The sequence below is a fragment of the Clarias gariepinus genome, chromosome 15 (genome assembly GCF_024256425.1).
Source record: "Clarias gariepinus isolate MV-2021 ecotype Netherlands chromosome 15, CGAR_prim_01v2, whole genome shotgun sequence".
In the NCBI taxonomy this organism is placed as follows: Eukaryota; Metazoa; Chordata; class Actinopteri; order Siluriformes; family Clariidae; genus Clarias; species Clarias gariepinus.
In genome coordinates, this window is record NC_071114.1 from 13,311,362 (window position 1) to 13,326,253 (window position 14,892).

Consider the following 14,892-nt stretch of genomic DNA (forward strand, 5'->3'; position numbering starts at 1 on the left):
TACATGGTTCTTGATTTTTCGATTTCATAGATAAATTACGAATTATATAGTCCCATATAAGATATAGTCTTCTTCTTCTTCTTCTTCAAAAAAAAAAAGAAGTGATTATGACTATCATTGCACACAAAAATAGACTTTGATGAATTCATGAAATGTTCGGCTTCCACACCAAAGAAAATCTTGAACCTGGCTGCTTGCAGGTGGACCACCTTTGGCCCACAATATAATTACTAAGGCGTTATCTACACCACTAAGGCGGTGGCCTGAGTAAAGCCAGGAGGATCTAAACACAGCCGTGATCCGAGTGAGAACGGCGTAGGCAGAAGTCGGGACTAGCACTGAGTCAAGCTCACTCCCTCACTCCCTCACTCCCTTCTCTCACTCCCTCGAGTCGCATTCCTCTGATAGGCATCGGGAGCAGCCGCTCGCATACCTGTCGTATTCCTCACCAAAGCTGCACTTCCGTAAGTCATGTCGGTCGGGTGGCCGAAAAACAATGCGAACGATCTCGGCTGATCTTGGCGTTTTCGGACTTTTCGATGAAGACAGAAAGTTTTTGACACAACTCCAGTTGACCTGAGCGAAAGATGGATCGTGTTTCCCACCGAAAGTCTCAGACCGTGTAAGCTCCCGGAACAGGTGTGACAGCGAATGAAGGTGAGTGATTTTGTTACATGTGTTTGTCGCACCAGGTCTATTCTTCACTCTTACTATAACAGATAGAAGTCATTTATTTACTCACAAGTACTACCGTGGAGTTTGTAGCGTGTTCTTCCTTGTTGTGGGGGAAAAGCCTACCATCGATACAAACGATTCAGAAGCTGCTTGTTTGTTTGTTGTTATTTTTTTCTCCCCCTTTCACATCAAAATGGCACCCAACAGGATCCCTGCGTGTATACACACTTAACCATCAACAATATCCGCAAGCCTTGATGCAGATTTACACGTCAACAACCTGGAAAATCACTGTCCACTGTCCATACATGCTAGACTACCATATCTGCCTCTAGTGTTGAGTAAACACCTCGAATGCAGAGGTAACACCTATAGTCTTAATAATACATGTCTAAGTGGAAACAAACACTCTGGGCACTGATTATTGAAAGCACACACACATTCATTGGCTCTAAAGTGTTTAATGAACACCGTATGAAGATACTTTTTTACACCGTCTTAAGCTGTGGGGGACTTTTTCAGCCACCCTCTGATCTAATCAGCTTTTTTTTTTTTTTTTTAATTCAGAAACTCTAATTTACCAACAAAAAAAATTTTTTTGCATAAAATTATCGACCCGATGATGTGATGACAGTGCCACACTCATAAAGAGAAAGTGAAAATATTTCAGCAGTGCCAATGAAAATATTAAGAAAATGAAATCAATAATAAGAAACTCATAAAGTCTTATTATGATAAGCTTATGGAAATCCCAGTCACATTTAAACGTAGAGAAGAATAGCAAAGAGAACCTCTCTAAATTGGCCAAGTTAACCAAATCAGATCATTTTACACCAAGTTTACTTAATACTTAATTTTATGAAATGAATCTGGACAAAATCGTGCAAAGAAAGAGGTAAAACCTTAAACACTCAAGTTGATTTTCCCCCCAGGTAATCTATGTAAAGATTTATCCAATAACAACAGTGAAAAGGATGGGAAAGGTGTGTAATTATAGGTCTGAGCTTGGACTCCCTGTCAGCTGAGACTTTAAGTTCATTCATTCAACATTGTAGGTTTTCAGCCCCAGCTCAGCACTGGAGACATGCACTTTTCACATCACAGCTGTCCTGTGTGTTTTAGGGAAGATGGGGGGCTGCTTGAAATGGTGCTACCAGACCTGCACCTGCTGTCTGAGCGAAGAAGAACGAAATTCTATCGCTATAGACAAGGAAATCAAAAAAATTCTTGCTGACCAGAAGAAGCGAGAACGCAGAGAAATAAAAGTGCTCCTGCTAGGTAAGAAGAAATCCACTGATGATTATTCATTTTACACATGACAGCTGGAACTCAGAGACTTGTATGAATGTTACTGTAGGTTTTTTTTTTACACTAAATCTGTCACTCAGAATGCATAGAATGCATAGTTCATGTCTAAAAGTGTGAGCGATGCGGCAGTGAATACATTTTAAGCCAAAGTGTCTCATATACACAGTACTTTTCTTCATTTAAACACAACTGGAAGGTTACAAACCTTTATTAATTAGCTATTAGCATTCAGACGATGGGAATACATTGATTTTAGGAGCAAATATTTAAATGTGATCTCACAAGAAGCCGGAAGTGTGGTTAGCACAGAATTTTTAAGTATGAGGCAACTGAGAGAGTGTCCTTTACCTGATAAACATCCAGTTTCTCATAAACTGATAAGATCGGCACATAGCATGAACAAGTAGCTGAAACTAGGAAGCCGATCGTCTGTTTTTGTAAGTACTCTGATGGTCCTGTCATTATGCCATGACGCTGTGGCTTATTTGATATGATAGAAGTTGCTCACTCATGTCATTAGCAAATATTTGCTCGTTGAAAAACAGTGATTAAAATGAGGACAGCTTCGACAGCTGTGATTCCTCCAAAACACACGTGAGTTAAGTGTTTGTGTGCATCAGTAAAGGTTATTACACAAGCAGTAGATTAATGATATAAATTGTGGTGAAATATAAACAAGTGCTTATATACTTGTACAGGGAAACGTCAAGGGGTGGTATTGGGTTTTTCAACACCCCAAACTCTTGGTGTAAAACTGCCCCTACGCAACACACCCAGCGACAGGCTTTTTCAGTTCCTCTGCTCATGAGTAAAACACCTTGACTGTTCAGCTGCCTCATTCTTAACAGGATAGTTAGCATTCCACTGTGTACACTATGTGGGCCTGCAGCCAGCTGATGAAAATTAACATTACTATTTATTTTTTTTAAATGCTGGATCACTTTTATCCTGGTATCTTTTTTTTTTTATACACAGCTTCTCGATACCTTTTTTTCTTACTTACTTTACTGTTGTACATCTTTAGGCACGGGAGAGAGTGGAAAAACAACGTTTATCAAGCAGATGAGGATCATTCATGGGAATGGATACACTGAAGAAGACAGACGCGCCTTCACCAAACAGGTTTTCCAGAACATCTTTACAGCAATTAAGGCCATGACGACAGCCATGTCAGCCCTCAGGATTCCATACACCAACCAAAAGAATGAGGTTAGATGATCACATGTTACAAACTAAATCAGAATTTATGCCATGGTAGATTAAAAGAATTTGAATAAAGTTTTGTGTAACTGTGAAAGTTGCTAAAATATATACAAGTATGTATATTGGCAGGTATACAAGTGGTTGTGCAATAATAATAATAATAAAAAAAGAAGATGATGAAGATAGATAGATAGATAGATAGATAGATAGATAGATAGATAGATAGATAGATAGATAAGTTATTGATCTCTACGAAAATACCAGATGTCCAGCAGCAATAGAGACAGTAAAAGAAAGCATAATTTAATAATACTAATAAGTGAACAATATTAATAAATCACAAATCCAGGGTCAGCTTCTATTTTTATTTAACCAGATATTTTCAGTCAAGCAAAACATATATTTAATTTTCTCTAATGATTAATAATTTGGTTAACTTAAAATCTAAAAAAAAAAAAAAGGCACAGAAGCATCAACACTTTTATTTAAGAAATCAGTACATGAAAAAAACATTTTAGAAAGCCCCCTCATACACATATGCCCACCTCCTTGTATATCCATTTTAAGCTGAAACTGCTAATTGCAATACTTGCCTATTATGTGTAATACAGTAGGAAAAAGCTCACATTTCCTTAGTTCCTCACAAAAATCAGATTTCCTTCGAACACAAGCTAGCTTTCCCCTATCATATGACAGCTACCAAGCCGGGTGGGTAAAGGCTAACATATTTATCTTCTGAGACACTTGAAGCTCCAAGTGTGGCACAGGGCAGTGTAATGCGCTTGAGGAAAGGACTATCTGCTCACTTCTGCAGCTCAAACACTCACAACTGGCTAGTGTCTCTGTGACCGACAAGAGAGAGAGTATTATACCCTTTCCACCTCAAATAGCATGGCCAGTGAGCAGTTTTTTTCTTGCATCACTTAGGAGACTTCAGAGCTCAAAACGAGTCAAATATAGTCAAAAGTATTTTGAGGGCTAAAATAAGTTTGGGGCTGCTTTAAACACATCATGCTTGTGTATTTGCCAATGAAATCCCAACTCACCCCTTTGTGCTCCCCGGATAGGCTCCAGATCCATCGTGACACTACTTAGTGCAATTTCTAAGGATAAATGAATAGATTACAGATATAAATGAAGTATGAAGGGAGTACAGACTGTTAATGTACCTTCTCTATTTATATTTTTCTTTTCTCAATATCAATAGACATATGCTCAGCTCATTCAAGCTGTAGATATCCATCAGGTGACCCACCTGGAGCATATATATGTGGATGCTATTCAGTCTTTGTGGGTTGATGCTGGAGTCAAAATCTGCTACAGTCGTAGGCGAGAGTACCAACTACTGGACTCCACTGAATAGTAAGTTGCAGTCAAACTCAACAGTGCCATTTTTGTACAATAGCTTTAAAGATACAGATCAGTATGTATTAGGTGGTTTATGTAGGCTCATCTGAGCTCCAGACAGAATTAATTTAATGCAATTCCTTATTCATGTATTTAAATTATTTTTGTTTAATAGGAGAAAGTAATGATAATCAGTCTGTTCTCAGGCAGTTTTGTTTGAAAGTACTGGGAACATTAAAGAAATATAAAATATAACTTTATTCAACACGGTTTTCTTTTGATTCCTTTTTTTCCTTTTATCCTTGCTATATCAGATCTTTTTGACCCACAAGGTCTTTTGTTTTATACTGCTTTTATATAATGCCTGAGCTTCAAATGCCTCAAATGATTTTGCTCAAATTTAAAAGCTGCAGAATAAAAGATTTCCACCAGATGGTGCCACATAGTTGGTCATGAAATGAAGGACATGAGATAACTCCACTGAATATCACAGGAGCAGTTTATCATATTCAGTGCAATGAGGAGATCATTAGATGCATTTTATATGCACTGTAGGAGTTGATATGTTTATTTTATTTTGGATGTCAAATGTTCAATCATACATTTAGTTTTGTATTATATTTCTGCATTCAGATTTGATTAATGTAACCAGTTTTTTTTTTGTTTGTTTGTTTTTATAGAACCACAGAGCTAGATCATATTTTGATCAATGCAAAGCCATAAACAATAATGTTAACAAAGAATGAGGCGATCATTTAAATGCTGTCATCAGCAAACGTCTAAATGTGATGGCAAAATTACATAGTATAAAATGATGTCATTACTTTTAGTTTTGTTAGGTTCAGTACAACAACAGATTAAAGGAATTATGCCCATTATTGGCTTAATTATTGGAGTAAGTAAAGAACAGAAAAAAAGGATATTCTAAAGATAAACTTTTTGATAAATGCTTAACTATATTATTATAGTTACTATACAATAATATAATATATGCATAATGTTATGAATTATGCCATGAGTATAATGAATACAGAGTTCATTAGGTTCATACATTTTATTTAACATTTTAGTTTTGAGCGCATGTTAAACTGGCACTGGCTCCTGACTTACATTTCTCACATCCATAACTTAACACATCCTGGTTTTGTTTTAGGAAAAAGGTGCAGCGCTCTATAGAACATGATATGCAGTTAATAATAGGATTAGTACTTCTACACGGAAACTATATAAAATCCTTTTATAGAAAAAAAATTCTAACAGGAAGAGATGAGTTTTGTGGATTTACCCCTAATAAGGTTAATACATTTCCTTGTTAATTTTTAAAACACACACACACACACACACACACACACACACACACACGCAATTACTTATCATTAAACCAATACACATGCTTGCAAATAGAATTGTTTATCAATTAATTAAACTCCACATTACTGATTATCATCTAATATCCTGTAATGGGCAGAGCGAGGCATACTGCTGTTAGATTTTAGTGCTATTGTAGGTCGTTCATAGTCATTCCTAGACTTATTTCCTTCCTCTCTCTCTCTCTCTCTCTCTCTCTCTCTCTCTATCCTGTCTTTCTATCAGCCAGTTCTTAGAACGCATTTGTGATAAGAAACACAAACAAATCCTGGCCAAGATTTAATTAAGGCATACTGGCTAAGCTCACCATACCATTATAACACAACATACATCTTTAAAGAAAACGGCTTTCATGTGTTCTGTCTAATTAACAGTGTTTTATATTTATGGGACATGATGTTAATGTCAGATGTGACTTTGTGATTATGACAGTATCTTTTCATAAGAGTGTTTCTCAGTCCAACCCATTTCCTACACATTGTTTTGTTTTCACTAAAGGCACCTGGTATAATTGAGCTAGCAATTTAAATTCACAGTTTTCAAAGACAGTTGAAAATTTAATTTTTTTTGTGGGTTATTTAGAACATTTTGTGGAACTGTGCATGAGTGCAACATCACCAAAGAAAGTCACATAAAGCATTTATGAAATCCATACTAAACCAGACTGTAGAATTCATGCAGGCTATAACTGACTAGGTAAATTTAAGTAATTGTAATAATAGTAATTGCTTTATTACAGAGCTACTGACATATATAAAAGCATAGCTCTCACATATCTCAAATATTGTAGCTGGCTCTGATTTCCAAGCTTGAGAATCATTCATTCATGTGTTATAACATCTATCAATTTCAGCTTCATGACAAACCTGATGCGCATCGCGGCTAATGACTACATCCCCACTGCTCAGGATGTGCTGCGGGTGCGTTTCCCAACCACTGGCATTAACGACTACTCCTTCGTAGTGGAGAAGATAACACTCAGGTAATAGTCCTACAACACACAGTAACACCAGTTTTACTTAGGGCAAAATTATTTGTGTGACCTACAGCGGTGTGGGTTCTAATGACGCTCAGCAGAATCGGAGTGTCTGCTCTGCTGACTGTTTACCTGTCACGCTTGATTTATTCTAATTATTTGCGACAGCATTAGAATTTCTCGGACACGGCATCGTGTCCAAAGGCATTAATGTTTTCTGTCTAGCCCATTTCCCCTGTTTAAATGGATGACATGATCATACAGTGTCATTTCTTTGCAAATCAATTCCAAAACCTTTGGAGAAAAAAAAACATAACAAAACAAAAAACTACATTGAGTGGCATACATCAACCATTTTAATTGTTAATATTTGATGCCTAATGTGGTGCTTATCTTATTTGCCTATGCTTTTTAAATTTCTTACAATGAGGGACAGCATGAGAAAAATTTTTTGGTTTGATTGCGACCTGTCAGCTCTTTTTGTACTAAAGCATTTACTGTAATTAGCAGAGTGAGTAACTTGTTTCAGGTTGACTAGCTTAGTCATAGTGACGTTAGCTAACTAGCAGTATGCTAGCGGAATGCAATTTATCTAAAAGTTAATAGATGGTACAAATGGCTACATGACTAAAGGTAGCTGTTTGAGATTCACTAGTTTAGCTAGCTAACAGTGAATGAAGCATCAGCTAACTAGCAACATATTAGCTTAATTCAGAATGTGAATTTGAGTGTTCATGTTTGCTAGCAGAGAAAAAAAGAGCAGTTTGTAAATTGCAGTCTGTTTACCTGTATATAAGCAAGAAAGCTATTCACTACCTTGGTAAAAGCTGTAGTGATAGTAGGTAAAGTTACAGCTGCATTAGCAGCTAACAGTGAAAGAGACATTAGCTCAGTAGCAAGATATTAGCTGCATTTATGGTCTACATTTGTGTGTTCTTTTTGCAAACAGGGAAAAAACTTTGTCAGGTTTTTTTGCATTTAAGTATTAGAATGATCAGTTTGATAGAGAACTGTGTAAAAAGACACCCGTCTCAGATTAAAACATTTTGATGTACAGTATATATTCATTGTGATGTATACAACAATAGAAAAGATTCTGCTTCTGTCTGTTTCCCAATTTACATCTGTATCACAAATATAAATATATCTAACACAGGATTGTGGATGTTGGGGGACAGAAATCAGAGAGGAGGAAATGGATCCACTGCTTCGAGAATGTGACGTCGCTCATCTTCTTGGCTTCGCTTAGCGAGTACGATCAGGTCCTGGAGGAGAACCAGAAAGATGTAAGTGAAGCATAGTTTTTTTTTTTTTTTGGGGGGGGGGTCTTCCTTTTATTTTACTTTCTTTCTTTTTTTCTTTATTACTGTACTGGTAAACAGGGATGCACACATCCTGTAGTGTATACTGGCTTTTCCACTAGAAAACACAAACACACAACTGTAAACTGGATGTTTCCTGCAAAGAAAAGTGTCTGTACAGGAAACATCTATGCTAGTTTATACAGTATACTCTCAAATCTCCTCAGAACGGCAAATCTGACTTCACAGAGTAAACACATGGGACATAATTTGAACAATATGATGGTATAGACAATAAGGGTAAGTGTGTGAATTATTTACTACATAAAAATAGCATTTTATCAAGTGGAATATATCTGGAATGTAGTCGCATTTAGCGACGACTGCTGATGACCTAAAAATTCAAACAGAAAACATTCAGTATAAAATAAGAGAATTTTACAAATTAGAATATAGAGAAATAGACTTTTAAATTTACATTATGTACACATAATAAAATAATAAAAATAAAATAGTAGAATGAAAACAGGAATATAGAAATGGAGCGCAAGAGAGAGGACAGTCCGTTGTTGGGGTGGCTGAGGTCTGATTTTCCTGGCCTTGGTCCAGCACCGCTTGTTATAAATTGAGTATAGGTCAGGGAGCTTGGTGCAGATGATGCGCTTAGCTGATCACACCACCCTCTGTAGAGCTCGTCTGTCTTGCATGGTGCTGTTCCCGAACCAGGTTGTTATGCTTCCAGTCAGGATGCTCTCTATGGTGCAGAAGTAGAAGTTCCTACAGTAAGTCTAAAGTCTCTCAAACGTCTGAGGTGGTAAAGACACTGCTGAGCCTTTTTCACCACAGTGTTGATGTGATAGGACCATGACAGGTCCTGCGTGTTGTGAACACTGAGGTATCTGAAGCATGTTGATGATGGGGGTCTGTTAGTTTTTCTCTTGCTTAGTACTAAAGTCCACTATCAGCTCCTTTGTCAGTTCTCGAGATTCCTTAATTCCTCCAGGTAGGCCATCTCGTCATTGTCAGAGATCAGGCCCACCATGACGTTGTCGTCAACAAACTTGATGATGGTGGTGGAGTTGGTAGTAGCTACGCAGTTATAGGTGTACAATGAGCAAGCGAGGGGCTCAGAACACAACCTTGGGGGGCTCCGGTGCTGAGGATGGAAATTCAGTGACACATGGATGGGCTGAGGCCCAGGTGCTCCAGCTTGGTGGTGAGTGTGAAGGGAATTATAGTGTTAAATGCTGAGCTGTAGTCGACAAAGAGCATTTTAACATAATTCCTCTTTTTAGTGTCCAGGTGAGTTCCTGGGATAGAGTCTACACAGGATAAGCAGTATAGATAATGGACGGATTAATGGTAAAACCTTATAGTTGATTATATTTGTGACCTTATGCTTTACACTGCCTGGTCAAAGAAAATCTCACACTTTTAAATTTCTATGGACCATCTTTAGCTTTGATTACAGTGAACGTTCGCTGTGGCATTGTTTCAACCTTATTCAATATCACAACATTTCATTTTTGGCTGAGATCTTGTATGGTTGACGAAAAGGTCAAAACATTTCAAGTCTTTTCTAGCACATGACTTTCAAATGGGTTAAGGTCAAGTCATAAATAATTCTTTATGGTTCCATGGTTCTTTTACACAATTTGAGTTCTTTAATATGCTTGTGCCATTAGGGGAAGAAAAAGTCAATTGATGTGATACCCTGGTCATTCAGTACATTACATTCAGGCAGTGTTGCTGAGCCTAAACCTGTCCAACTGAAGTAACCACAGTTCAAAACACTGTTTCCAGAGGCTTTTACAGTGGGCACTATCCATGATGGGTGTATCGCTTCACGTGCTTCTCTCTTTGTCCTCAGGCACCACTGACTCTTGAAAATGGTCAATCTGAAATCATCTGCCCATGTGTTGACCTTTTCCATTGCTCCAGAGTCCAGTCTTTATGCTGCCTAGTATTTTTTTTTTCAGCCTTACTAACAAGTTGAGTACCTGTGGCAACACAGGTGTTTAATCCCAGTCCTTTAAGTTCTTACAGTATCACATTGTGCATGTGGAAATGCTATTTCGCTATTAAACATAGATGTGATTGCTACCGTCCATATTTTTTATGATGCAACTTTACATCATGAATTTTTCCTGCACAAAGTAGACAGTTGTGAGTTTTCATTGAAATGTGTAGGTAAAATGTTCTTACATACTGTATAAGACAGAGAGCTATAATTTCCACTTTAATTTATTTTACCATGCAACTTGATCTCAGATTATTTTCATTAATGATTTTCTCTTTTCTGACCACATTTTTTCCATGAAGTTGGCAGTTCAACACTTATAATGTGTTGGACAGTTCTTGGCCCAATTTAAGTAATTGCAACAATTTTATAATCTGTTTTCTTTCCTTAATGAAGGCCAATTATTTTACTTGTTTAAGGAAGTCCCTTATTTTACTACAGTATATTTTTTAAGACGTTCACCGAGGTCTCAGATGCAAAGAGAAGGTTTGTTAATGCTCCACCCCTCAGATACTGCATTTTTCATTACCCAGACTCTCTTTATTTGAATCCTCCTCCAAATCCTCTGTTTCAGGCTCTGTATAATGGAGCTCATACTGGGCAGTAACCATTGACTCTCAGCCAATATGCAGTTTTAATTTGATTATTATCAGTGAATGAATCAGATTTTTGTTTCCATAGTGAATTACAAATCTAGCCTATTAAACTAAGACATGCTTCTTTCTGCGTTTTTATTTATTGTTGTCATAATCCTGTTTTTCACATTTTCATCCTTTTCTCCACTTTTTCACCACTTCCTCTGAAATGATAATCATTATTCCGTTCTGTATTTTTCCTACATTTCAGAACCGTATGCAGGAGAGTCTGACGCTTTTCTACACTACCATCCACTCACCCTGGTTCGCCAATTCCTCTATCATCCTCTTTCTAAATAAAATGGACATTCTAGCTGAGAAGATCAAGATATCCGACCTGCAGAACTACTTCCCTAGGTTTCATGGTATGACGAGCTAGAATTACACACACCTACAGTTCATACCATTTTAGCTGATAAGGAATGCCCTGGCAAAGATTGTGCTCTCTTGTGTTTGTGAAAGTGCTCTGAGTCACTTTATATCTCTGTAAATCCAAACCTTCAGTTTCCAATTTCTGTCTGTTACTCATGGCAACCATGAAATTCCCAGTGTTTTGCATCAGCAAGCAGGCAGGTAGACTGACAGCCTGTATTTATGATGGAACTGGGTAGAATTTCCAGCTCTCACCTATGATAGCTGTATGTATGTTAGGATTTGTGATGCACATTTTAAACTCAGGACGAAGGAAGCCATCAGATAACACGAGCGTTCCCGACTCCGGTCGTAGAGGACCTCACGCTCAGCTTTCTCAGCTCCTAGCATACCTGATTTAAATAATTAGCTAATTAACACACTTTACTGAGTGGAAGTGAGTATGGTAGAGCACGGAAAACACTTCAATATGCAGAGCAGGGGGTACTCCACGACCAGGGTTAGGAACCACTGAACTATTACAAAGAGCATTGCATTAAATAGACTAAAAGGTTCATTTTTTAGAGCCCTCTTATGCCTATGATGTGAACCGAAATTGCAATAAAAACTTTCCTTGATGAGCTTTCCTCCTTTTTCATATAAAACCAGTCCCTCTAAAGAAACTTTACATGCTTTGTGAGGTAGCGTTTAATAGAAATGGGTCTGGTCTTAGCAGTGCTGTTTTAGCTGGACGTGGAGCTAGGCCAGAATTAATTATTAAGAATTAAGCAAAAAATAGGCCCATGCATGGCAAACAATCATAGTTCTTTTTTTAGTACCTTCGAATTAATGTTGTTTATGAAATCTTACACATAAAAAATATACACACTATATTTTAGTACTGCATTAGCGCACATACGCAAATTAAATAATGTATTCAGAACTCCACTCCATTTGTTTTTAAGCTAACTCCTAACTTTCATGGCATTGACCATCTCTAATTGGACTTGATTTGTAGGCAAGAAACGGGACCCCGAAGCAGCCATGGACTTCATCCGTGAGATGTATAAGCTACAGGCACAGAACCCTGATAAGAAGGAAAACAAGACCATTTACCCACATTTCACCTGTGCCACAGACACCAACAACATCCGCATGGTGTTCAGTGATGTGAAAGACACAGTGCTCATTAAGTCTCTGCAGGAATATGGTGTGCTGTGACCAGACCATGTCATGACTGCTTCTGAAGATTGTGGATAAACCCACCTCACCCCTTCATGTGTTTTCAGTGTCACAGTTCGTCTAATTGTTTTGGGTGGTAGACAGACATTGCAGTTGGCTTAGCTGAAGAAATCATTATGGCTTCACAGTCACATGCAACAATGAAAACTGATATTTTTGCGTTTATTTTCTCTTCCTACTTGTGTGCAAGGCAGCAATGCTGTGGTGAAAATGAAAACGCTTTGCATTTTGGGTCCTTCTGTGCAGTGCCTGCTGGAGGAACTCGCTGTACACACACAAGTGATCCACCAAGTTCACGAGAAATCTGAATTCTCCCAGTGAGAACATTAGAATGAAGGAAACTTTTTTAGACGGAGTGTTTTCACTTCTCTTAAAAGGATGCTGCGTATTTGTTCTTTATTTCTGGGGTTCTGTAATTAGTTGGTGTTGCGGTAAAAATAGAACACAAATTGTAGTTTGATGTTTCAACATCTTTACAGTCAAATATAAGGGCTCAATTTCTTCCTTTGGTACTATGTTTTATGTCCTATCTAGGGATAATTTTCATATTTTTGTTTTTCACTCTGTCCTTTCCTGCTCAATATGCAACTGTATTTTGCTTTAATAAGAGAATAGATGTTCTCAGTGAAATTTATATTTATCATGTGGTTATAGTACTGTGTCCAGCAAATGTTATGAATATAGGTGCTTTGTAACATATAGAATAAGCTCAATTCGTAGTTTTAAACAACTGAAGATAAAATGTCCCAAAGTATTGAAAGTTAAAAAACTCACTTTTTAACCTACCTACATTTTTTTAATTGCATTTGGGATATAAGTTTTCAATGAACAAACAGCACATATGTGTTGGCTAAGCCTAAACTCAATCCAAGGTTATATATCCACTGATGCTACTTATTAGTTATTTTTATAATTGTGAAAACATTTTGGACAAGACATGGCAAAATTACACGCCTAAAACCTAATTAAATTGTCATTTGTCATCAGAAAAGTTTAGTAACTCATTCACTCAGTTATGTTTAGTTTATTTTTATCCTAGTCGGGGTTGAAGTGTGTCTGAAGCTTGTTCCAGGAAAACAGGACGTGAGGCAGGAATACATCCTAGGTGAGACACCGTCATGTAACATTGACGCTGTGCACTGTCAATATTTTATACAGACAGTTCACATATTGTTGGGTTTTAAGCAGGTGAGAGGAAACAAGAAATGTAACCCTCAGAGAACACAGAAACTCAAGGCACACAGAAACCCAAGCTCCAGATAGAGACAGAGATTCCTACACTGTGAGGTGGCAATGCTACTGTAGCAATTTCACCATCTTTATGTATGTCATTCATAATACAAATCATAATTATTACTTAGCATATGATTATATATGAGCATAGTAATTATTCGTCCTGCTCACAAACAATGTCAACTGTTTGCAGTAATTACCAATATTATATGGTTGAGCTTTTTGTTGTCATGGTGCATGATTTATGAGGAAAAAGGGAAAGTACCAAAAGGCATCTTGACTGATTTTTGTCCCCTAAATGCTCACTTCCTTTTCTGTTTAAAATTCTGTAGATTTATTTTTATGTTGCATGTGTCAAAGAACAGCTGCTGCTTTAACTCTAACCAGGTAGCCTAACTTTAATTCATGGTTATATATTCACCAAACCCGTTCATGCCTACTTTTATTCTGTTGAAAATTTTGTAGGTTGTTCTCCGTTTTTACCTAACGATTTTAAAGTGTTAGCATTTGCTGTTTACTTCTGACCACTTAACTGCCAGTTCATTTAAACTTGTCCACCACGGTTAGAAATAATAAAATATTACCACACACACACACACACACACATTCCCTCCAAAGTCTTTTCAATTCTAGTGTACTTTAATAAAGTAAAATGTGCATTAAGAATGAATGCAGTTTTTCAATACTCTTATTTAAACAGTTTTTTTTATGGCAGAACACATTAATGCTTCAGTATTTTAGCATACAGATATTTAAGTATTGCATTGTTGCAAATATTACATAATGTCACACAAGTGGAGGATTTTCCATGGAGAAGGTACTGGAGAAGGCACTGCTGTCCTTACTGAGGCTGAATGGAAGATTTTCACCATGAATCATAGTGAATTATATATATATATATATACAGGTGAAACTTGAGAAATTAGAATACAGTGTAAAAGTTCATTTATTTTAGTAAAGCAACCTAAAAGGTGAAACTAATATACTGTATGAGATAGACTTACTACATGCAAAGCAAGATAGTTCAAGTCGTGATTTGTCATAATTGAGATGATTATGGCTTACAGCTTATGAAAACCCCAAATCCACAATCTCAGATAATTACAATATTGTAAAAAGGTTCAATATTCTAGACTCAAAGTGTCCAACTCTAATCAGCCAATTAAGCCATAACACCTGCAAAGGGTTGCTGAGCCTTTACATGGTCTCTCAGTCTGGTTCAGTAGGAAGCAC

At 37.1% G+C, this 14,892-nt stretch overlaps 1 protein-coding gene across 1 annotated transcript; it reads left to right on the forward strand.

Annotated features, from left to right (window-relative positions):
* Positions 1-305: 305 nt before the first annotated feature.
* LOC128542948 (guanine nucleotide-binding protein subunit alpha-11-like) lies at positions 306-14,311 on the forward strand. Its single transcript, XM_053513164.1, has 8 exons — positions 306-657; positions 1,798-1,953; positions 3,008-3,192; positions 4,394-4,548; positions 6,755-6,883; positions 8,034-8,163; positions 11,045-11,198; positions 12,203-14,311. Exons 2-8 carry the CDS (start codon positions 1,803-1,805, stop codon positions 12,403-12,405), a joined length of 1,107 nt encoding a protein of 368 aa, XP_053369139.1. The 5' UTR covers positions 306-657; positions 1,798-1,802; the 3' UTR covers positions 12,406-14,311.
* The last annotated feature ends 581 nt before the right edge of the window (positions 14,312-14,892 follow it).